The 22,919-nt window shown below is 53.2% G+C and overlaps 2 protein-coding genes across 3 annotated transcripts in view; both read left to right on the top strand.

Moving 5' to 3' along the window:
* The first annotated feature begins 758 nt into the window (after window positions 1-758).
* Window positions 759-4,251, top strand: USH1G (Usher syndrome 1G (autosomal recessive)). Of its 2 annotated transcripts, none has more exons than XM_006886226.1 (2): window positions 759-1,087; window positions 3,030-4,251. In XM_006886226.1, the coding sequence occupies exons 1-2, from the start codon at window positions 924-926 to the stop codon at window positions 4,249-4,251; spliced, it is 1,386 nt and encodes a 461-aa protein (XP_006886288.1). In that variant the 5' UTR covers window positions 759-923. The 2 variants fall into 2 exon arrangements, with proteins under 2 accessions (XP_006886288.1, XP_006886289.1); XM_006886227.1 differs by having other exon boundaries at window positions 3,083-4,251.
* Window positions 4,252-5,295: 1,044 nt separating this feature from the next.
* Window positions 5,296-22,919, top strand: part of FADS6 (fatty acid desaturase 6) — a 38,649-nt gene continuing 21,025 nt past the window's right edge. The window contains exons 1-3 of the mRNA XM_006886381.1: window positions 5,296-5,329; window positions 5,578-5,744; window positions 9,397-9,495. Coding sequence (XP_006886443.1) covers window positions 5,296-5,329; window positions 5,578-5,744; window positions 9,397-9,495 — 300 coding nt within the window. The remainder of the gene's footprint in view (window positions 5,330-5,577; window positions 5,745-9,396; window positions 9,496-22,919) is intronic.

The following is a 22,919-nucleotide window of genomic DNA, read 5'->3' on the forward strand; positions in this document are numbered from 1 at the left end:
TTATATTTATCTGTCAAAGAGTTCCCCCCCTCCCCGCCTGGCACCCCAGCGGTGCCAGGCTGAGGCGCGGCCCGCACTGCGGCACCCAGAGGACACCCTGCCCTGGGGTAGGGCCCTCAGGGGGTTCCAGGGGTCCAGCACCCCCCCGGAAGCTCGATGGACACAGTGTGCCCCCAAACCTTCTTCCAGCCCTGGCGCCCCCAGACCTCCTCTCCGCCGCTGCCCTGAGGCTGGGACCCCGTTTCTCTTTCTCCGACGGCCCTCTGAGCGGTCCAAGTTTGTCCTCGGTCCACTGCGCTCTCTGCCCCACGGGATGCTGTGAGGCGGGGATGCTGTGAGGCGGCTCTGGGTACCAGCTTCCCACGGCGCGCACCTGCCCGCGGGCGCCCCCTGTCGGGACGCGGCAGCACACCGCGCGCGCCTGGCTCTCCAGCCTCAACCCGCTCGCTGCCTCGCCATGCGTCCTCAAGTCTCTGTCAAGTCCACTCCGCTGGGACAGGACAGCCCTCCACTCCGCCCTCCGCGTCCTTTGACGGGTGGAGATTGGAGGTCGCAGAACCGGGGCTCTTCAAAGGACGAACGCTGAACCATCCCCAAGAAGGTCCCTAGCTGCCACCAGGAGACTCTGGGCTGTGCGCTTCTGGAGAGAGGTCAAGGTCTCCTGTGGTCACCCTGCGCACCCAGCCCCTGGGGTTTAGGACCCAGGAGACGCCGGGGCGGCGCCCTGACCGCGCGCTCCCCCTCCCCCTCCCCCCTCGAGCGGCTCAGATGTCCCCCGGCGGCCACTCTGGGCTCCACACCCTTATCTGCTTCGGGGGCTGGCGCCCCGGCTCTGCCCAGGCCCCTCCTCCAGCCCCATGCCCCAGCCCTGACCCCGCCGCCCTCCCCCGCGGGGGGCTCGCCCCGTGCCCCCGCCGGGCACCATGAACGACCAGTACCACCGGGCGGCCCGGGACGGCTACCTGGAGCTGCTCAAGGAGGCCACCCGGAAGGAGCTGAACGCCCCCGACGAGGATGGCATGACCCCCACCCTCTGGGCTGCCTACCACGGCAACCTGGAGTCGCTGCGCCTCATCGTGAGCCGCGGGTGAGCCCCCCGCCCCGAGCCCGAGCGCGCGTGGAGGGGAAAGAGTCCCGTGCTGGTGAAGCCGACCCCCTTCCTTCTTCCCGTGAGCTTCCAATGTCCCCACACAGCCTCACGGGGACCTAAGGCCTGACAGGTGTGGGGGCAACAGGGAGAGAAGTGCGCAGGTGACACTTCTGACTTGGAAGTGGGACTCGAGAAGAGGGTGTGGGGTTTGGGGCTGGGTGTTAGGGGCTGGCAGAGAGGGGAAAGCGGGGAAGGCCTCCTGCGGATGGGGCTTCTGTAAGCTGGGGTGACCAGAACCTGGGAGATGGAGGAGAAGCTTTACAGGCTAAGTGGGGGCTGGGCAAAGAGGGGTTTCTCTGAGCAGCCCCCCTCCCCGCCTCAGCACCCACACCTCCCGCGCCAGGGCCTCCTAGACCTTTCCCTCCACTCAACTCAACTTATTTTTGAGATTTATGGGCACTGTCCACAACACCAAATGTCATCAGGTCAGCCACGCCATTAATGCCCCCGTGCCTCTCCCCCACTGCTGGCCACAGTCATGCCCCCCCTTCAGAGCTGTCCTTTGGGAAAGGGCAGGTCAGGGCCAAGGAAGGGGTCTGCAAGTCACTGCTGAAAAGTGCCTGGCCCGGGAAGTGGACTCTCTGCATAAATCCCCCTGTGCACTGCTGACCTCAGCAGCTTTGTGAAGAGGAATCAGGTTGAAGTGGGCACCAGGTGGGCTAGAAAGGGAGACGGAGGGGTAGTGGTGAGGACGGGCAGGGCTGGCCCTGATGGTGGGTCCTGGCCTGAGGCATGATGGGTAGACACTCCTCTGACCATGCCCCCCCCGTTATTCTCCAAGTCTGCCTCTGGGTCCCCCCCCAAGACAGGTCACCAAGAGCCATGCTCCAAGCCTGGCCTTCTCCACCTCATGTGGACCCACAGGGATCCCCCGCTCTCTGACTCTCCCCAGACTCATGGGAGAGGGAAAGAGGGTGTACCCTCCAATCCTTGCAGCAGACAAGGACTGGTGCTTGATGGGGTGTTGGCCAGAGGCAAGCAGCCCCTCCTCACATCATCTGCAAGACTTGGGGCCTAGGAGAGGAAGCTGAGGGGTGTGGGGAAGCTGTGGACAAGGGAGTGATTCTTCCCAGCCCCAGGGGGTGGCCTTGTGGCCTCATTAATGCCAGCAGGGACAGTGCTGAGCCAGGCTTCTGAGCCTGGAGGAGGGAGCTTCCGGGTGTCCGCCAGCTGGAGACTGTCCTGGGGAAACAGTCTGGTGTGGAGTGCGTTAAAGGGAGCTGGGTGAGGACCCCTGCGCAGCCTATACCCGCCAGCCTCAGAGCCCCGGAAGGAGGACAGCCCTGGGAGGGAGGGTGGCTCAGCTGGACACACCCGACTTCCACCTCCTCCTCTCCGGCCCTGGCTGCCCCCACAGTCCCCTTCAGGCCCAGGCCAAGACCCGACACCTACTCTCACACGCGGGCTTGCCAGGCCTGGCCCCGCTCCCTGCGACATGGGCTGGGCTGCGACGTGTGAGCCTGCACCCTGATACCCTCAGAGGGAGCGCAGGCCCAGCACACAGCACCTCTCTGGGTGGGGGACACGCATGGCCGCGGAGCACACAGCCACACTCACCACCACGCCAGCCTAAGACCCACAAGCGGCCCTGGCCCACCACCTCTCCGGGCCAGCTCCCCACCGGGGCCCCATGAATAATTCACTCCTTTCTCTCTGGACATCAAATATTTATGCCCTGAGATTCCCAGCCCTCGGGCGCCTGGAGAAAGCCCCGCCCTCTCCCCGCCCCTTGCCAGTCCCCGCCCCTTGGGCGCCTGTGGCCTTTTCCCCTGGGCTCTTTTGGTCCTTTTGGACACCTGCTACCCCTAGGGAGAGGTCTCTGTCCTCGCCCAGGCTGAGCACCTGGCCGCCATCAACTTCCCCCATGTCCTCCCTGCAGGGGCGACCCGGACAAGTGTGACATCTGGGGCAACACGCCCCTGCACCTGGCAGCTTCCAATGGCCACCTGCACTGTCTGTCCTTCCTGGTGTCCTTCGGGGCCAACATCTGGTGCCTGGACAATGACTACCACACGCCACTGGACATGGCCGCCATGAAGGGCCACATGGAATGCGTGCGCTACCTGGACTCCATCGCGGCCAAGCAGAGCAGCCTCAACCCCAAGCTGGTCGGCAAACTCAAGGACAAGGCCTTCCGCGAGGCGGAGCGGCGCATCCGCGAGTGCGCCAAGATGCAGCGCAAGCACCACGAGCGCATGGAGCGGCGCTACCGGCGCGAGCTGGCCGAGCGCTCCGACACGCTCAGCTTCTCCAGCCTCACCTCCAGCACCCTGAGCCGCCGGCTGCAGCACCTGGCGCTGGGCAGCCACCTGCCCTACTCGCAGGCCACGCTGCACGGCACCGCCCGCGGTAAGACCAGGATCCAGCGCAAGCTCGAGCGGCGCAAACAGGGCGGCGAGGGCACCTTCAAGATCTCCGAGGACGGACGCAAGAGCGTGCGCTCGCTCTCGGGCCTGCAGCTGGGCAGCGACGTGATGTTCGTGCGCCAGGGCACCTACGCCAACCCCAAGGAGTGGGGCCGCTCCCCGCTCCGGGACATGTTCCTCTCCGACGAGGACAGCCTCTCCCGTGCCACGCTGGCGGCCGAGCCAGCCCACTCCGAGGTCAGCACCGACTCAGGCCACGACTCCCTGTTTACCCGGCCTGGTCTGGGCACCATGGTCTTCCGCCGGAACTACCTGAGCAGCGGGTTGCAGGGCCTGGGCCGCGAGGACGGGGGCCTGGACGGGGCGGGCAACCCGCGGGCTCGGCTGCAGAGCCCACCAAGCCTGGACGATGACAGCCTGGGCAGTGCCAACAGCCTGCAGGAGCGCAGCTGCGCGGAGGAGCTGCCCTGGGACGAGGTGGACTTGGGCTTGGACGAGGACCTGGAGCCCGAGACCAGCCCACTGGAGACCTTCCTAGCGTCGCTGCACATGGAAGACTTCACGGCCCTCCTGCGCCAGGAAAAGATCGACCTGGAAGCGTTGATGTTGTGCTCTGACCTGGACCTTCGGAGCATCAGCATCCCGCTGGGGCCACGCAAGAAGATCATGGGGGCAGTGCGCAGGCGGCGGCAGGCGCTGGAGCGCCCACCCGCTCTGGACGACACGGAGCTGTGAGTGTTGCAGCAGGGACAAGGTGGGAGGGGCGGAAGCCCACATTACATTAAATCAACGCCACCGCCAATGCCAGAATGCACCATCAAGTCAGGGAGGGAAAATAGCCCACAGAAACCAAACCAGAAACCACCACTTGGCTGTTGCGTTGGAATCATCTCTTAACTGACGGGGAGAAGACTGTCCACCTTTCTCTCACTGAGCTTCAGATGAATTCCAACCTCCAGAGACACGCAGCCTTTGCGCTAACAATGCAGCTCCCTACAGCCTGAGCCCCCCTGGTTCCCTAAGTCGGAAGAAGCAGCTTCCAATTTAACTACAATAGGGCTTTCTTGTCATAAACAAAACCAAAACCCAACCCACAACCAGGCCGCGGAGTTAAGTCCACCTCCCAGCGACCCTACAGGACAGAGCAGAACCTCCCCATGGGGTCCCCGAGGCTGCACCTTTAGGGAAGCAGTTGGCTTCACCCTTCTAGCACTAGTGGACGGAATGGACACTTTGGTCAGCAGCCCAGCCCTTAATCCGCTGTACTATTAGGACACCTTCCTATCGCAGTGAATGCAAATGCACCTCTATTTTGGCGCTATGAAAATGTGGACAGTGGGGTCCCTGGCACTGATGAGCTGTGATAATCACAATAATCCCCTCTAAGCTGGTTTTGAGCCCTCCCACCTCTCCAGTGCTGTCGTCTCATTTAATACTCCCAGCTCCTGGTGCGGTGGGCCGTCCCATCCCATTTTACAGATGAGGAGGTGGAGGCCTGCAGGGTTAGAGTGACTCTGCTCACCTTCCTGCCAGGGCTCAGAGTAGAGTTAGAGTCGGGATTGACCACTGGTCTGTGTAACTCAAGGGCATCTCACAGGGTACCTCTAATGAGATGTGGAAGTGGCAGCCAGATGGTCACCCCTTTGCCCAGGCCTTCAAGGCAGGTGTTTTACCTGCTATCCTTTGAACCACACAACCAGAGGCATAAGGAAATACCCTCAATGGAGGCTTTGAGAGCAGAGTTGTCACATTTAAAAGCCATCAAAGGTGACCCCGACCATGCTGTTGGCTGAATCTTGCCCCATCCCTGGACGTCAGCTGTGGTTTTAGCTGGTCCCTCCCTCTTGGTGACCCACAAAGTCGGGAAAGCACTGTTTCCCTTTGATGTCTGTGGGCTCTACCCTGGAGACGGGGCAGGTGAGGGTGTCCTAGGTTAGAGTCTGGGGCACAGGAGGTCCCCACCAACTGCCAAGGGAAATGAGACAGTCATCACAACATCGTCTCTCATCTGTAGTGATGCTAGAAGGCCTCACCTAACCTCTCTGTTGTCTTCCTCCACAGGTAACGGGGGACCCCCCACCCCAGACCAAATGAATTGCGAGTTGCCACATCCCACGGTGGGCCTGTCAGGTCCCCAGTCGCCAGCCCTGCAGCCCCTGCAGCCCCTTCTCCTGGAGCAAGGCCACGTGTCATCACCTTTGAAAGCCTGCCACAGCCTGCAGCAGAGGGTGGCCTACGGCACCCCAAGGGGCAAAACATCACTTCTGAGGGGTCCAAATGAGCCACCTCCCTCTGAGGGGTCAAAGGGGCCATGTGGAAAGTCAGTCCCAAGGGGCAGGGCCATAGCTGGAAGAGCCAGAGGGACACAGCTGTCCCCACCACCTCCCAGTGTTCAGGCTGGGGATTTGCCCTCCTGGACTTCCTGAAGGGAAGAGTTTGGACTGTCTCCCCTGGGTCTCTTGAACTCATCTCCCGCCCCCCCGCCCCCCCGAGAGAGGGTTGGCCAGACTCTTCAGCCAAATGCCCTGAACTTCAGAAAGTCTCCTACCCTGAACTTGGCCATCCTCTCCTTCCCCACCAGCCTGGCTGGAGCTGCAGTGCCAGATAGGGTGCAGTGAGGTGACCTGCCCAGCTCATCCTCTCCAGCCCGTCTTCCTTCAGACCCCTTAGTTCTGCAGCCTGGACCTCCAGGTGTACTGGGACCAGGGCGATAGACCCCAAGTGCTAGAACAGGTCTACAGTATTACGTCCCATGCTGGGCATTTGTCTCTGGGCTGGAGAACCCAGCAGTCTCTGGGCTGCTACCAAGTGCCTCAGTGTCACCTGGCCCGAGATGGGCAGGAGCTGGGAGTGGGGTCTGGAAAGTCCTTTGAGGTGGATGCAGGAGGGGTCTGAAGGTGTGGGTTCTCTCTCTGCTGAGTGTACCCAGGTCCAGAGGTGGGTGAGCTGGAGTGTCTGTGTTGAGGGGTGGTTGACAGGTCTCCCTCCAGGTCTGGAAGGGGCTGGGCTGCTGTGAGACTGCCTGACTCCACCTGAGTTCACCTGCTTAGGTGACATCATGGGGGACAGATGTGTCCAGTCAGACCTAAGTGGGAGACTCACTCAGGGCTCTGACACACATGTGTACAAGTCACACCCTCCACCTCTGTGCCCATCCTCCTCATCCATCTGCCTGGGAAGCAGCACCCCTGGGAACATTGCCTCAGATCTAGCCTTTCCTGGGCTGCATTGATGGGGAGAAGGAACCCCACTAAACCCCACAGACCTCCTGCTGGCCTGTCTCAGATGCCTTCCCGGAGACACCTCTATGGGGATTTACACACACTCCCAGAGCGGGGGGGCGGGGTGGGGAAATGTGGGGGGGGTGAATGAGGGGGTCCATTCCCTGTCACAGGCTGCCTGGCTGCCTGCCACTGCCACCTGGAGCCAATCCAGGCTTTTTCCCTGTTCTCCACACCTGGGGCCACCCTAAGTGCCGATTGTCTTTCTCAGTGGCCCAGGTGCTGCCTGCACACACACACTCACCCCCGCCTGCGTCCCCACTGCTATACAAGGGACCCCTCCCTCAGCCTCATTATAATGGTCTACATCATTGCCTTGACCGCTGCTTGTTCTTTCGTCATTTAGAGGGGAAGGGGGAGGGTGGGAGTGGCGAGGTCTTCTCTGGGCCTGTAAGAACATGACCTGCTCCTTGGATGGGTTTTGGGATGGAACACTGGGCAGGACCCTCCTCCCCCTCTGCATTTCTGCAGGGTCCCCCTCTGCATTTCTGTAGGGTCCTTCTTCATTCCCAGACCTTCAGTCTGACTTGTCCAGCTCAGGATTAGGGGTTGATGGAGGAGAGAGTTAAGAACTAAGTTCCTAGCAGTTGAGCCAAGTGGGTGGTCTTGTCTCTGGTCCCATCTTTCTGCCTTTGGTGCCTCCCACCCAGGCAAGATGTTTGGGCTTCTCTAGGGATAGGCCAAAGTCCAGGCCTGCCACATCCCAGGGCTGCCACTCTGTCCCCAGGCTGTGGGTCTATGGGCCCTGTTCCCAAGATCATGACGTGCTCTGGACCTCACCTGTGGCTTGTCCCTAGAGAGCTGAGATAGGTGCAGTGGTTAAATGCTCGGTTGCCAGTGTGAAAGTGGGTGGTTAGAATCCCTCAGCTGCTCTTCAGAAGAAAGATGTAGTGATCTACTCACACAAAGATAACAGCCTTAGGAACCCAATGGAGCAGCCGAACCGGACAAGGTTGCTAGGAATGGAGATCGACTTTGGTTTTTTAGTTTCTCCCAGGCTCCTCAAGCTGATGGACTTGGTTTTCAGTCAAGGCCAGGAAAGGGTCCTGGGGAATTTCTATTCCCTAGGGTACTAGACCAGGTGCTTTTGATGTAGGTGTTCAAGAGAGCCCCCTCCTGGAAGCATCAGTCAGAAAGGTTCCCAGGATGCCAGTGGATGAAGGTTGCCTAGCAACCATCTTGGTCCCCTCCCTCCACTTTATAGATGGAAAAGCCGAGGCCCAGAGGTGGAAAGGGGCTTATCCAAGCAGGACCAGATGCAGAGCACAAGCTCTCCTCACTGCCAGGCTTCCTGGAGTCTTCTTGCAATCCACAGCGTTTAGCAGCCCTACTACCTACCCCTGCTGGCCATTCTGGTTATTGCACCTACCTCTTGAAAAACTTCCAAGTCTCCTCGCTGGTCCAGGGAAGGACATGAGGGCCAGGCTGTCAATGACAAGACAGAGGAGATGGAGATTCAGCTTGGAGGGAGAGACAACGGGAATCAGCAGGACCAGGGTCTCCGATGGGCCACTGGAGCTTGAGGGTGGAAGCCTGGAGCATCAGAAATAACAGGCAACTCAGGTGGCCTTAATGGTCAGGAATGATGCTGCCAACACAGAGCTGCGTGGGTGAACCCACCAGCTGCCCTCAGGGAGAAAGAGGAGCAGTCTCCTCCCATGTGATTTGCTGCCTCTGAAAACCCACTGGAGGGTCAGCAATGGGTCAGTTCTGACTCAACAGTACACGACCGCCACCAGAAAGGTGATGAGACTTGAAACACAAGCAAAGGGAGGATTTTTCACACTGTAAGGGCTCTGTTTCCTCCACTCACTCCCTGAACACTTGGATAGAAAACTTTAGAATAAGTCTTGATGGTTTAGTGCATCATGTTATGAAAAGGTTACTTGTTCAAATCCACCAGCCTCTCTGGGGAAAGATGAGGCAGCATCTTCTAATAAAGATATGGGAAAGGGAGCTCTGGTGGCCTCATGACAAGAAGCTGTGCTCTAATCCCAAAGGCTTGCTGTTCGAATCTACCAGATGCTCCACTGGAGAAGGCGGGGCAATCTCCTCCTGTGCCAGTAGGATCCTATTTGATGGTACACAACAAAAAAGAAAAAAACATATGGAGAGTCCCCTGAGTCTGTGCAGACCTGAGGGGAGTGGGTTTGATTTGATTTCTTCACTTTTTGAGGGTGGTTGTGTTGTTATGTGCTGTTTACGGCTCATAGCGACCCTATGCACAAGAGCTCCGAACCCTGCCCTGTTCTGAGCCAGTCTCACTGTCTCCTACCTACTTGCCCTCATTACCCCAGTCACTGTGTCAATCCGTCTCATCCAGGGTCGTCCTCTCCTGCGCCATCCTCCACCTTCCAAGCACAATGTCCTTCTCCAAGGACTGAACGGTCCCTCCGGCCAATATGCTCAAAAGATGTGAGACTGAGCTTCAAAATCCTTTCCTCCAAGGAACAACTTGGTTTCTCCCTCTCCAGGACAGACCTGTTTGTTCTCCTGGCGGTCCATGGTATGTCCGGCACCACAACTCAAAGGGTTAGAAATCTGGTCATAATATAGTCCCTTGCTGTCAAGTCAAGTCCTTTTCATAACCGTCCTGTAGAGAAGAGCAGAACCACCCCCCAGCGCTTCCACGGCCGCCATCATCACAGAATCAGGCTGCTACGTCCTCCTCCAGCACATCTGTGACACCTTCTCTGAGGTAAGTCAAGGTTTCATGGAGGTGACAATGCCCAGAGGGGGAGGGAGCTGGGCAGTGACACTTGTCCCATCCCTTTTCAGCTCCGTAGCCTGGGGTGTTTTCCAGCCTCTCTGCGTCTACTCCTCCTGTAAAATGGAATTCTAATGAAAGCATCAACCCCATAGATTATCATCAGCACATCATGATAACATATAAAAACCCTTGACACACTGCCTGGTATTTGTGGGCACCAGTTAACAATGGTCACGTTTACAGTTGGCCCAGGCCAGTGGACAAGTGGGCTCTCCCTCCCTCAGTGAACAGTGAGCCATTCTTGCAGGTATCACTGCAGGCCACCAGGGGGTGCTGACGGTCCGGCTAGTGGCCAAAGAATCAACCACAGCCTGAGATTTCATCACAGGACTCCCCAGGAGGCCAGAGCCGCTCCCAGGGTGCCTAGGAGGAGTATCAGACCTATTCCCCTCCAGGCCCCCATTATAAAGTTTATTGAAAGTTTCCCCTCCTCCAGTAGGTATAGGGAGATGAGGGGTTCTGAGCTCCATTTCATAGATGAAGGCAGTGAGTCTCAGAGAACTTCAAAGATATTCCTAAGATCTCACACCATTAAGTGAAGGAAATTTTTGGCATTAGGTTACCTGACCTGGGCCCTGGGACAGCACTCCTCTCCAGGAACGAACTCTCAAGTTTTTACTTAAAATTACTGAGAGTTTTTAAAAGGTAACAGGCCCTCAGCCCAATGGCAGAACACACAATAGCCTCAGCCCTCTAAAGTAAGCACCACAATATCAGCATCACCCTCATTTTACAGCTGGGAGAGGCTCAGAGCAGATCTGACTTGCCTGAGGTCACAGAAGATGAACTGGGCGGATGAACCAGGGCTCAAAACCAAATTTCCTCGATGCAGAAATGTCTGTGCTTAACGCTATGCTCTCCCACCTCCCCACCCCCACTGCCACCAACGCTGTACCCTTCGGTGGTGGTTTTCTTTGATCTTGAGTTGCCTTGACCTGGGCATGTGCTGGAGCAGCCTGGGGTGGGCGAGGCCTTGCTGACAGCTCTAGCAGTGTCCAAGCACGGAGTGTGACCCATAGTGCCCACCTGCTCTGGGGGTGCTGGGTGGGAGAGAAGTTGCTGAACAGGATGCTGGAGGTGGTCTGAGAGGATGCAGAGGTGTGGTCTGACCAGGGAGGACCATTTCCCTGCCCTGTTCCCCTCTCCCAGCCTCTCTGTCTTTCTCTGCCCTATTTCTCCCTATTAATCTGGGTCTCCCACACAGCTCCCCTTCTCTTCTCCTTCTCTTCCTCCTCCTCTTCACTTTGAGGGAACTCTTAAATTCCCAGGAGCACACTTTGAAAATCACAGTTGGAGAGATGCCGTGGAAAACAAGGAGTCCAAAGACCTGAGTTCAAATCCCACATCTGTCACTACGTAGCTGTTCTGTCTGTATTTCCTTTTCCATGGGAAGAATGGCGAGGCAAACACCTTCCTGTGGGCCTGTGGACTAGGTGTCCAGAACAGGCCTCCGAGCCACGCCTTTCCTTGACCATGGCAATGCTGACCACAGCCCAGGTCCAACTTCACATGACTCAGTCCTCAGCACAGGCCTGAGGGGAGCCATTTCTCTGATTTCTGTTTGTCCAGTAAGGAAACCGAGGCACAGAGCTGTCTATAAAATATGCCCAAGTCACGTTGCTGGGAGTGGTGGAGTCATAATTCAAGTCTTGACAAGCTGGCTCCCTGCGGGATCTTTGTGGGTGTTTACAGTGAGATTTCAGTTCATCCTTATGGTAGCCCAGCACATGGGGATTGTCATACCCATTTGACAGAATGGAACACTGAGGTCTAGGAGGACTAAGTCATTGCTCAGGTTCACACGACCAGTAAGAAGACAAACAAGACAGTCTTTCTGACTCTTCATGACTGCCTTTCAGTACTCTGAGTCCTCCCTTGGTTTTTATTGTTGCATGACTAATCCTCAGGAGGTGTGGAACGTGAGGAGGGGAGACTTCTGCAAAGTCCTTTTCTAAAAAAATGTCCTTCCTTCTTTTAAAGCCCAGGAGAGACTGTGGTGAGGCCCTCACTCCTGACTACAAGTTTACCTGGACTCTGGGGAGCCCTTGGGTCGACTCTTTTGAAGTTGTGGTCAGTAAGAGGCCTCCTCTCCCTCTGGAAAGCTTCGCCCTGGCAGCCTGACCCCTGGAAACGGAACAGCAGGCAGTGGGAGCCCTGGTGAGGTGGGGTCTCTTAGATACGGGGAGGTGCCACAGCCACAGCTGGCCAAGTCAGGCCCTGACCCCACCATCCTGACAGGGCTCTCTTAAACCCGAAAGACCAACTCAAACTGATTACTGTGGAGCTGGAACTGACTCACAGCGGACCCGCGAGCGGATTTTCAAGCTGTAAATCACACGAGAGGAGATTGCACATCTTTCTCCCAAGGAGCCGCTGGAAGATTGGAACTTTCAGGGAGTCCACACCTTTGGTTAAGCAGCCCGACTCCTTGTGGACAACTCCCCCCAGAGCACCCTCGGGGCTCCCTTAATCCCACCACCCCTCTTCCTTGTCTCTCTGGTCCTCACAATATCATCTGAAGTGGGCTTGGACAAGAACCTGGAGCGGAGTTCAGGAGTTCAGGGGCCTGATGATGAGGCAGGAGGCAGCTGACCCGGACGTCTAGTCCGCCCAGTCCAGCAGCCGGCTTCCAGACACGTCTGAGTGCCTTCTAAGTACCCATGCAGCAGACCCCAGGAGCACAGCACCACTGCCCTGGCCCAAGAGTTATGAGATCCACCTGAAGGATTTCTCCAAGCTCCTGACCACACAAACAGCAAGGCTGGGAGGTTTAAACTAGGCCTTTGATCTGAGATTTGAACTGCTGGCAGCCCCTGCCTCCTGTCACCCTCTAGGTCAAGTCACCTCCCCCGGCTGTCACCTGGTACACTGCCCCCTGCCCTCATCCCCAGGCCATGAGCAGGGGCTCAGGTGGCAGGCTGTGAGACAGGGGACTCTACTTCCTCCAGCCCTGTGTTCCTCTCATTCACTTTCCTGTGCTGTGTATGGCCTGGGAGTGCGAATGCAGGTGTGTGCAGGTGTGTGCAGGTGTGTGCAGTGTGAGATGAGGGCTCGGGGCTCCTGGGTGAGGACGTGTGTGTCTGTGTGCGCCTGGCGGGGCCCAGAACCTTCCTGGAAAGCTGTGTCCATGTGCGAGCTGTTTACCTTGACTTCGCTCATTTGTCTGCTTTCAGGCTTCTGAGTGAGAAATTGCGCCTGCATCTCTGTGTGCGCATGTGTGAGGCCGTCAGCCGGCCCTGGGTCTTGGACAGAGTCTAGTTAGAGTCTCCTTCTCCAGTTTATCGTCTACTTTGAGGATCCCAGGGCCCTTAAATTGAATGCTCCTGAGCACCCAAAGTCCCCTCATGCCACCCATCACCCTGAACTGGGGATTCTTACAGGGTCCCCCACCTTTTCTCAGGATAACTTCTTTGTGGAGGGTTTGGCCCTAGAGAAGAGGCTGGGACAGTGGGAGTGGGAAACCCAGTGCCCAGAAGGGAAGGGATGGGATCCTAATCTTCGGCACTGGCACTTTGGGTTATCCAGGGGCCTGGATGGGCCTTCCCCAGGCTGAGGAGTTCAGTTTAGACACGACTCTACCACTTACTGAGGAGACTAATTTGCTCCTCCCAAGCCTCAGTGTTTCCGTCTATAAATGGGGATAATTACACCTTTGGAGGAAGGAGAGTTGTGAAGATTCAAGTCAGGGGATTAGCTCAGGCCTGGCATTGAGCGGGTAGAAGCAGCACACAGGAGTCTGGGAGTGTGAGCAGGCTTCCTGGGCCACAGCCAGGCCTGGGCATCTGAGCCAGTGGCCACAGTGACATCTGGCCTGTCCCAAGCTCCTCTCTCCACTCCCACCATACTTACTGCAACAAATAGAACTGGGTTTGTACTGCCAGACACACATACGTGCAAAAATACACAGGACAACCCAGGTGAGGAGGGGAAGGAACTAGAGGGGGGATTATGGAATTTCTTCTCCCTGGAAACAGACCCAATTTATTACTGTCATCACCAACATTATTCTGTGTTAACATCAAATGAGAGAACACAGCAACAACGTCATCCTTACAACAGCACGAGGAACAGACGGCAGTGTCTACCACTAGCCCTGCCTCGTGGTGGCCCATTGACATTTACAGCACAGAAACCCCTCTGCTGATCTATACACCCTGGTCTGTGGTGCTGACCAGATGCAGGGGGATGGACCAGGGGACTCCTAGACAGGTGAGGAACTCGTGAACGACATCCCCAGTAGGGAAGTGGGTTGGAAGCGGGAGCGGCATCCACTTCCTAAGCCACTTGCCTGCAGAAACTCCATGAACTTTGATAAATGTCAGTAGTTATAGAAAAGCTTCAGGCCTTTTGTTCATAGGGTCGCTATGAGTCGTGCTCAACTCGAAGACAACAGGGGTAAAGGCGGTTGTTAACACTTCCAGTCGTAGGTTTTCAAGGACCTGACTTGGTATATAACTTGGAGAGGAATCTTGAATCTCAGTTTCCTTTCCTGCAAGGCAGAGATAGGCCTACAGACCCCCATCAGTCTTGAGCTCACCCCTTCTCACTCCTCCTTCCATTCCCTGGCTGTCTGTCCGTCCATCACTAACCTTGTTCCGTTCTTGTAGAGCTGACTGCTGCTGGAGGCCTGGCGTCTGGTCCAAGATGCCTGGTAGATGTGACTGTTCCGCTGGGGAATCTCAGAGTGCCCGTCGGCCGGTCAGCTTCTGAGAAGAGGCCAGGCCTCTTCTTCCCCAGGTCAGCTGGCCCCACCCCTGTGAATAATGCCAGTTGCTTCACCTTGCTGGACCTCACTGGGCTTTGATGATTTGGGGGGATTGGCATGAATGGATGGGAGACAGGACAGGGTTAAAGACCCAGCCAACCAGGAGGCACAGAAATGGATCAGTTGGAGGAGGTTCTTTCCTCACATGCCTTGTGGCTTCTACAACCTTCTAGAAGCTGTGCTATATGTCCTCCCCTAAATCTTGGGATTCCCCTCCAGGCCCTGGGTCCAGGGTGGGGCTCCTTACCCCACCCTAACCACAACAATAATTAACCCCAGTGAACCCCAGCAAATAAAGATCTGAATCGCAAAAAGGAAGGATCATCGCTGCCCCAGGTGGGGAACTCCAGGCTGGGTCATCTCCACCCACAGTTACCCAAGTGGGTGCAGGGGCATCCTGTCCACTAAGGCCTGGGAGGAGGGCACCATCTCTAGGTTTACGTCAAGTTTGAGAATGGTCACCACTGTCTAACTCTTTTAAAAATTTTATTTTATTATTTTTGTGTGTACCGTCAAATTAGATCTGACTGGTACAGGAGGAGGTTGCCCTTCCTCCAGCAGAGCATCTGGTGGATTTGAACCGCATACTTCTGGGATTGCAGTGCAGCTTCTTGCCACTAGGCCACCAGAGCTTCATGTCTAACTTTTTTATGTGTTAAATGCATAGCATTTACCATCTTAACCATTTTTAAGTGTTCCAAGCAATGGTCTTAAGTACTCTTACAATGTGTGTGGGAGCATCAGTCTCTCCAGGGATTTCTTATCACCCAAGACTCTGTCTCCATTAAGCAATGACCCCCATTTCCCCACCTCCAGCCCCCTTTAGCCTCTAAGCTATATTCTGAGTCTATGGATTTGTCTTCTCTAGATTCCTTGTATTCATGGAAACATGTGTGCTTCCCATGGTACCTGGCTTCTTTGCCTCATGTCACAGCTTACATTAGATCTCCACTCCTCTTCATAACTGAGGACTATTCCACGGTGTGATGGATCACATTCTGTTTGTCTCTTTATCAGCTGATGGACATTTGCTTTGTTTCCACCCATTCTGGGGCTGTTGTGAAAAAGTGCTGCGATGAATGTTGGGTAGAGATGTATCTGTTTTGAGTCTCTGCCTTCAAGTCTTTGGGGCATATATTCTAGTGTAAAACTGCTAAATTATATGGCAATTTAACTTTTTTTATAGTCTTTTTTATTTATTATTTTTAATTTTAATGAAAATTTACAGAGATTTAGGATTTCCATTCATTCATTGTTGCACTTTTCTCCCTGCCCACCCCTCCCCCGCAGTACACTCCTCTATTTGAAAAGTAAAAGAAAAATTCTTTCATTGTTTTACAGCCCCTCCCCCCAGGTTCACGCCAATATGCAGCCTTTGTTCTGGACTCCTGTCATGACAATAATACCTAATCACATATCCCTATTAAACAGTTTTCTCCCTCGTCTGTTTCAATGCACTGTACATTACTGAACCCATCTTTCTCAGTCTCCCCCAACCCCGATGTCAATCCTGTTTTACAACAGTGACATTATTCAATATTTGTCCTTTTATGACTGAGGTATTTCACTCAGCATAATGTTCTCCAGGGTCACCCATTTTGAATAGTATTGCATGAGTTCCTTGATTTTCAATACAGCGTAGTATTCTGTTGTGTGAATATACCACAGCTTCTCTATCCATTCGTTTGTTGATGGAGACTTAGGTTGTTTCCAACTCCTTGTTATTGTGAACAAAGCCACGATAAACATGGGTGTGAATATATCTGCTTGGATGTCCGTTATGGTCTCTTTGGGGTATATTCCCAGTAGCGCAATTGCTGGATCAAATGGCATCTCTATTTGCAACTTTTTGAGAAAGCGCCACACCGCCTTCCACAGTGGTTGCGCCTATGCTTACCTTTTAAAGTGCCTCTGAGTGGGTTTTCCCAGTGGCTGTACCAGCAGTGAACAAGATTGCAATTGCTCCACATCCTGGCAAACACTTGTGATGTTTCCTGTTTCCCCTCATAATAGACAGCTTGGTGGTGGTAAAGTGGTCTGGTTTATTTTTACCTTCTCCTTCCATTCTCTTGAATCCGTGCCAAGCCCTGTGTGAGGGCCTAGGAACCAGTGTTGCCCAAAGAGAAAGGCAGGCCTATGTCTCTGCCAAGTCCTTTCCTCTCCTCCCGTTGGACTGGCACCAGTCTCTGGCCCCACTGCCATCGGGGTACCTCCTAGTGCCCCTCCAAGGCAGAGCACAACTGTCTCCTGGGGTTTCCACTGCTGTAAATCTTTCTCCCATGGAGTGACTGGTAGGCTTAGATTGCCCGCCTTTCAGTGAGCTGCTGAACTCTTTAACATCTATGCCACTGGGGCCCCTATTCTCTGACCACCAGACTGGATACAGGGACTGGTCATGCTGGGTTTGTGAGAATGCCCAGGGCAGAACCACTATTGTCCCAGGATAGGAGGCATGGGGAATCCTGCAAATTCAACCTGGATCACCTCCCCCTATGGCTACCTGAGTGGGTGCAGCGACACTTGTCAGCTGAGGCCTCGCAGGAGAGCAGCAATTCTTGGTTCAGGTTGAATTTTATTTTGGGGACCCCAGCTGTCACCACCATCTAATGGAAACAGCAGATTGGAAGTTTAGGGAGGTTCAGGGACATGAGAAAGATGGCACGGAGTCCTCATGGGAAGGCTGCAATCCCAAGTCTGCCCTGTGGTCAGGTTGGGGCTGTGTCCATGGAGGTGATAGGCCCCAATTCTGGAAGCATTGTCTATACACACTCCCACCCACACACAGCCACAGTGTATCTCTGTTGGAGATGGAGATGTCCCAAATTTGAAGGATCCTGAATTCTCAAGTCACCACTTGTAAGAGGGTACCTGACCCACAGCAGACAGTGATACCAACAAGAAATAAACCTGAATTATGTTTAGCCACTGAGATGCTGGAGTTGTTTGTTATGACAGCTAGTATTACTTGTCCTGACTAATACAGGCAGATGACACCGACACAAGGATCACGTCGCAAAAGGGATTATTGTCCATGACCACAGTGTCTCATGCTAACTGGAGATGATGTGAAGTCAGAAGAAGAGGATGCTGGGAACTGGGATGCCTGGTGTACAACAGGTGGGCAGTAGATTTAACTGGGAAAGTTAAGTATATGAAAACAGCTTTCCAGGAGTGGATGAAATTACCAGAATCTGAAGGATGAGCAGCGCTTGGAATGGAGAGAATGATCCTGGAAGAAAGGCGAAAGGTAAGATAAGGCAGCACCTGGCCAGGAATCGTAGGTCAATGAGTGGACACTCCAGCCCAAGCAAGAGAGTGGTCAGAGAAAGCTCTGGAATGTAGAGGCCAGGCTGAATAACAGACATTAGACCATGGGCCGGTGGTCTCCATAGTGCCATGGGCATTGCAGTCTGGGGGGTAAAGGAAGAAAACTTTCCCATTGATATTCCTCTCACTCCTTTAAAGGTCTGTTTTTTAAAAATTTTTTTAATTTTTTAAAAAGATTATTATTATTATTTTGTGTGTGTGTGTGCTGTCAAATCAGATCTGACAGGTACAGGAGGAGATTGTCCCTCCTTTCCCAGCAGAGCATCTGGTGGATTTGAACTGTGCGCCTCTGGGATTGCAGTGCAGCTTCTTGCCACTAGGCCACCAGAGCTCTCCTTAAAGGTCTGTTTTTGAATGTCTGTGAAGTCACTGAGGCTCTGAGAGGCTGAGTAACGCTCAGCTGTGCCTTCACCTCTAACCCGGGTCTTGCACAGATAGATAGGTAAAGGGTTAAGCAGCATAGAGATCAAGGAAGGAAGCTGTCCAGACCTGCTCCCTGGGCCTTGCGACAGTGTTGGAGTAACCAACAAACCAGGGAAGCACAGCTTGACTTGTGCTTACTTAGTAATCTGCAGTGAATTGCTTCACAGGGTTTGGTGGAGCTTTTTATAACATCAGAGATGCTGCTTCTGGGGTTGATCGGCATCTGCCCCTCTCCTGGCCCCATTGTCCTGCAAAGTCAAAGTCTCTTTCCAAATTTACCATCTCTGGTAAGGAAGGTAAGCCAGGTAAGCCTGTGCTACCTCCACCTCTGCCTCTAGAGCCCATTGGGAGAAGCCAAGCAGAGAGCTGTGATGGATGCTGGACTCCTGGCCAAACACCTGCAGCCTTTCACCTGAGGCTGGGATCAACCTTCATCTTCGTGAGCAGAGTCCTGGGAGCAGACGAGGGTATGACCAGGGAGGTCCAGATGAGACGAACGAGAGAGGTGGGATTATCACCAGGTGCTGGCAGCAGCTGGCAGGGTCAGTCAGATGACCCACCACCTCTTTCTTCTCAGCTGCCAAGCTCAAGATCAAGGGAGCTCAGAGGCCAGCCTGCTTCCTGACACTTTACTGTGTGGGATTTATGAATGATGTTCACTTCTGAATTCTGACTTCTTTAAAGTAAGGAGCAAGGATGGCCTTTGAGGACTGAGATGTCCTTGACCCAAGCCACAGTCTATTAATTGCCAAAAGTGGACCATGAATGAAGAAGACTGAAGAAGAATAGATGCCTTTGAACTGTGATGTTGAAGGTTGACAGTACCATGGACTTGCAGAACAAACAAATCTGTTTTGGAAAAAGAAGCAGGAATGACAAGGCTTTGCCTCATGTACGTTGCACAAGCCCTCAGGAGGGAGCAGGCCCGAAAGGGCATCATGCTCTGTAAACAGAGGGTCATGGAGAAGGCTGAGGACCTTCTAGGAGGTGGATTGACAGTGTTGCGGCAATGAGCTCTCCCACGGCAGCAGCGGGACTGAGTGCACTTTGTTCTGCTGTACAGGAGGCTGCTAAGACACAGGACTGACTTCACGCTGCCACCACCCACAACAATCAGCTTTGCTCGTCCTGGAGCTTAGAATACATAGATGAGACCGTACAGCCGACACTCACTGGTCTCTGGTGAGATTCATCTTTACTGCGGCCTCTATCAGGTCATCTGTATTGTCTGTGCCTTCCTCCTTTTTAATTGTACATATCAAATAAATGAATCACCATTTGTTTCCCCAGTCCTTTGGGGATGGGTGTTCAAGCTGTTGGCTGTTATGAACAAGGATCTAATGAGCAGTCAGCTCCTGTCTGTGTAGATGTGTGTTTTCATTTCTCTTGGGTAAATACCAGGAAGTGGATTTGGTAGGGCATAGAATAATCGCATCTGGTGGCCTAGTGGCAAAAAGCTGTGCTGCAATCCCTAAGGCCCACAGTTCGAGGCCACCTGCAGCTCTGTGGGAGGGTGCGCAATCTCCTCCCATGAGATTAACTGCCTCTGAAAACTCTTCAGAGGGTCAGCCATGGGTCAGTTCTGACTTGACAGTACACAGCAACAACAACAACAACAACACACACACACACACACACACACACACACACACACACACACACCGAGTAATTGCACAGTTAACCTTTTGAGAAAATGTCAACTGGGTTTCCAAAGTTGCACCATTTGCTACTCTCACTAGGGCTGTGTGAATATTCGGTTTCTCTGTTTCTCTATATCCTTGTCAACATTCAGGGGTGCCAATCAACTGTAGTCATTCAAGATCAGAAGTGATAGCTCACTGGCGTTTGAACTTTAATTTCCCTCAATGGACTTAAACTTACCAACAATCAGGACTGAGCTTCCTTGACGTAGCTATGGCTTGTAGCTGACTCGCTGGGCTGTAACAATAAAGACCAGTTAGGTTGAGCAGCTTTCCATGTGCTTTTTGGCCATTTGTATATCGGTTGTGTATATATTGTATATATTGTTTTTGTCCAACTATCTATTAGAATCATCTTTATCTCATCATCCCACACGTCCTCCTCAGGCGTCTACATCCTCACTACCCTTTAGTGTGTTGTTGTTATTGTATGCTGTGGAGTAGGAACTGGCTGGCTCTCCAGCGGGTTTTCCGAGTAAATGACACAGGAGGAGATTGTCCATCCTTCTCCTAAGAAGTAGCTGATGGATTTGAACCACATGCCTTTGGGATTGCAGCATAGCTTCTTACCACTAGGCCACCGAGCTCCTTACTCTCTAGGGGTACTGAAAATCTCCAAACTGGTCTCCATCACTCCCGTGGCTCCTCCATCGTGCCAGGCAACCTTCCTGAGCACCGGACTAGGTTACCTTCCTGCTTTAAAGCCTGCTGTGGCTTCCAAGCCTGTACAGCCAAGCCCTGGTCTCTCTGTTATACATGGGACCTTCCAGCCTGTGATCCCAGCATTCACTCTTTCTTTCCTGTTTCCCCTTCCACAACCTCTAACAGTCCCCCAGACTCTATTCCTGCTCTATGCTGTCAGGACCCAGAACGCCTTGCTTCTTTTCTCTCCCAGGTTTAAGTCTGTTCCAGATCATCTGCTCCCTCCAGGGAGGCTGCCAGCCAGCCCCACCCCACAGGGACTCCTCACTCTGAACTTCACTAACTCATTGTCTCTCAGGTGCTATTTGGCAGTCAGACTGTGCTCCTTCTAGAGCCACTGAGATGCCAGGTGCAGCCAGGGCCTGGAGAGGGGCCTCTTGGTCCCAGAAACAGTCGGGCCCACCACCTGTGGTTTTTCTGATAAAAGCAGTGGGGTTCCTTCCTTGTTGTTGTTAAATGCCATTGAGTTGTTGAGTCTAGGAAACTCATAGCAACCCTACGAACTTTCTTAATTTCTCCAAATTCATAGGGTTTCCAGAAGAAAGCTATTTCAGAAGTGGCTGCCACCCCTGCTTCCAAGCTTGTTTTAATCGGGGAGCTCTGCCAAACGCTGTCCACCATGGGGGACCAATATTGCATTTGGCACATCAGTGTCACAGTGTTCAGCATCACAGCCACCACGAGTTACTTCTGTTCAGCAAATCGACAGAGCAGGGCTATACCACTGAGAAGAATGTTTGACCATAAACAATTAAAACCAGGCCTGAGGGACGCACATTAAAATCACCCACCTTTGGCTTGGTAGCCTCACATTCTGTCCATTAGGCCAACTGAGCTCTCTCTATGTTGTTAAATGCCATTGAGTCGTAGGTGACTCATAGTGACCCTGTGAACTTTCTTCATTTATGCAATTATAATATTGCACATTGGAAGTCACTATTTTATGATATATCAGACAAGGAACTAATCGCTAAAAATTTATGGAAAGCTCCAACACCTCAAACAAGGAAAAAACAACCCACTTAACAAAATGTGCAGAGGATGTGAAAGACATTTCACTAAAGCAGACGTTCAGATGGTCAACAAACATGAACAAGTGCTCAAATCACTGACTGTTGCTTTTGTTGTTGTGGTGGTGTACTGTTGGGTCAAAACTAACTCATAGCTGACCCTCCAGAGGGTTTTCAGTCACTCTTTAGTCACATGGGAAGCAGTTGCCTATCTTTCTCCTTGGGAACAACTGGTGGATTCGAACTGCATGCCTTTGAGATAGCAGTGCAGCTTCTTCCCACTAGATCTCCGTTAGAGAGATGCAAATCAAAACAACAATGAGATATCATCTCACCTCAGCAGCAATAGTAAATTCAATAAAACAGTAAACAACGAATGCTGGTAAGAGTATAGAGAGATTGGAAATCTTATTCACTGCTAGCAGGAAGGGAAAATGGTGCACCCACCATGTAAAGCAGTTGGATACTTCCTTAGAAAATTGAAAGCAGAAATACCATTTGATCTAACAATCCTGAAGAAATAAGAGCTGCTACACAAAAAGATATATGCCCACCCATGTTCATTGCGGCATTTGTTTATAACAGCAAAAAAGGAAAACAACTCATGTGTACCTAAAATGATGAATGGATAAAGACATCATAGTACATTCACACAATGGAGTACTACGCAGCACTAAAAAACATGGTCTAATATGAATGCATCTAGAGGACATTATATTGCATCAAATAAATTCATCACTAACGGACAAATATTGTATAGAACTATTATGAAAAGCTACACAAAAGTTTGTTGTCTGTACCTTCGAGTTGGAATTGACCCATAGCTCACCCTCTGGCAGGTTTCCAGAGGCAGTTAATCTCACAGGAGGAGATTGCCCATCCTTCTCCTGTGGAGTAGCTGGTGGCCTCGTACCATGTGCCTTTGGGATTGCAGTGCAGCTTCTTGCCAGTAGACCACCAGAGCTCATGTAAAATCTTTGTTGTGTGCTTACCAGGGCTGGGAAAAGAGGGAAGTTAAAGTTAGCAAGCACACAAGAGACAGATATTAAGATAGATAAAGGGGAAGGCAATATACAATAAGGACATGATCAGCCCAGTTGTTGTTGTTGTTGTTATGTGCCATTGAGTCGTTTGTGACTCATAGTGACCCTGTGTCCAACAGCCCTAAACACCGTTCTATCCTGTGCCAACATCATCGTCTCTGACACACTCACTCCCACCACTCCACTCACAGAATCGATCCATCTCATCGAGGGACTTCTTCTCCTGCGCCACCCCTCTACTCTCCCAAATATGATGTCCCTCTCCAAGGACCAGTCCCTCCTTGCAACGTGCCCAAAGTATGTCAGACGAAGCTTCAGAATCCTTGACTCCAGGGAACATTCTGGCTTCACCCTCTCCAGGATAAACCTGTTTGTTCTCCTA

This window comes from Elephantulus edwardii, unplaced genomic scaffold, assembly GCF_000299155.1.
Source record: "Elephantulus edwardii isolate Elephantulus edwardi_28Jun2011 unplaced genomic scaffold, EleEdw1.0 scaffold00048, whole genome shotgun sequence".
Classification (NCBI taxonomy): domain Eukaryota; kingdom Metazoa; phylum Chordata; class Mammalia; order Macroscelidea; family Macroscelididae; genus Elephantulus; species Elephantulus edwardii.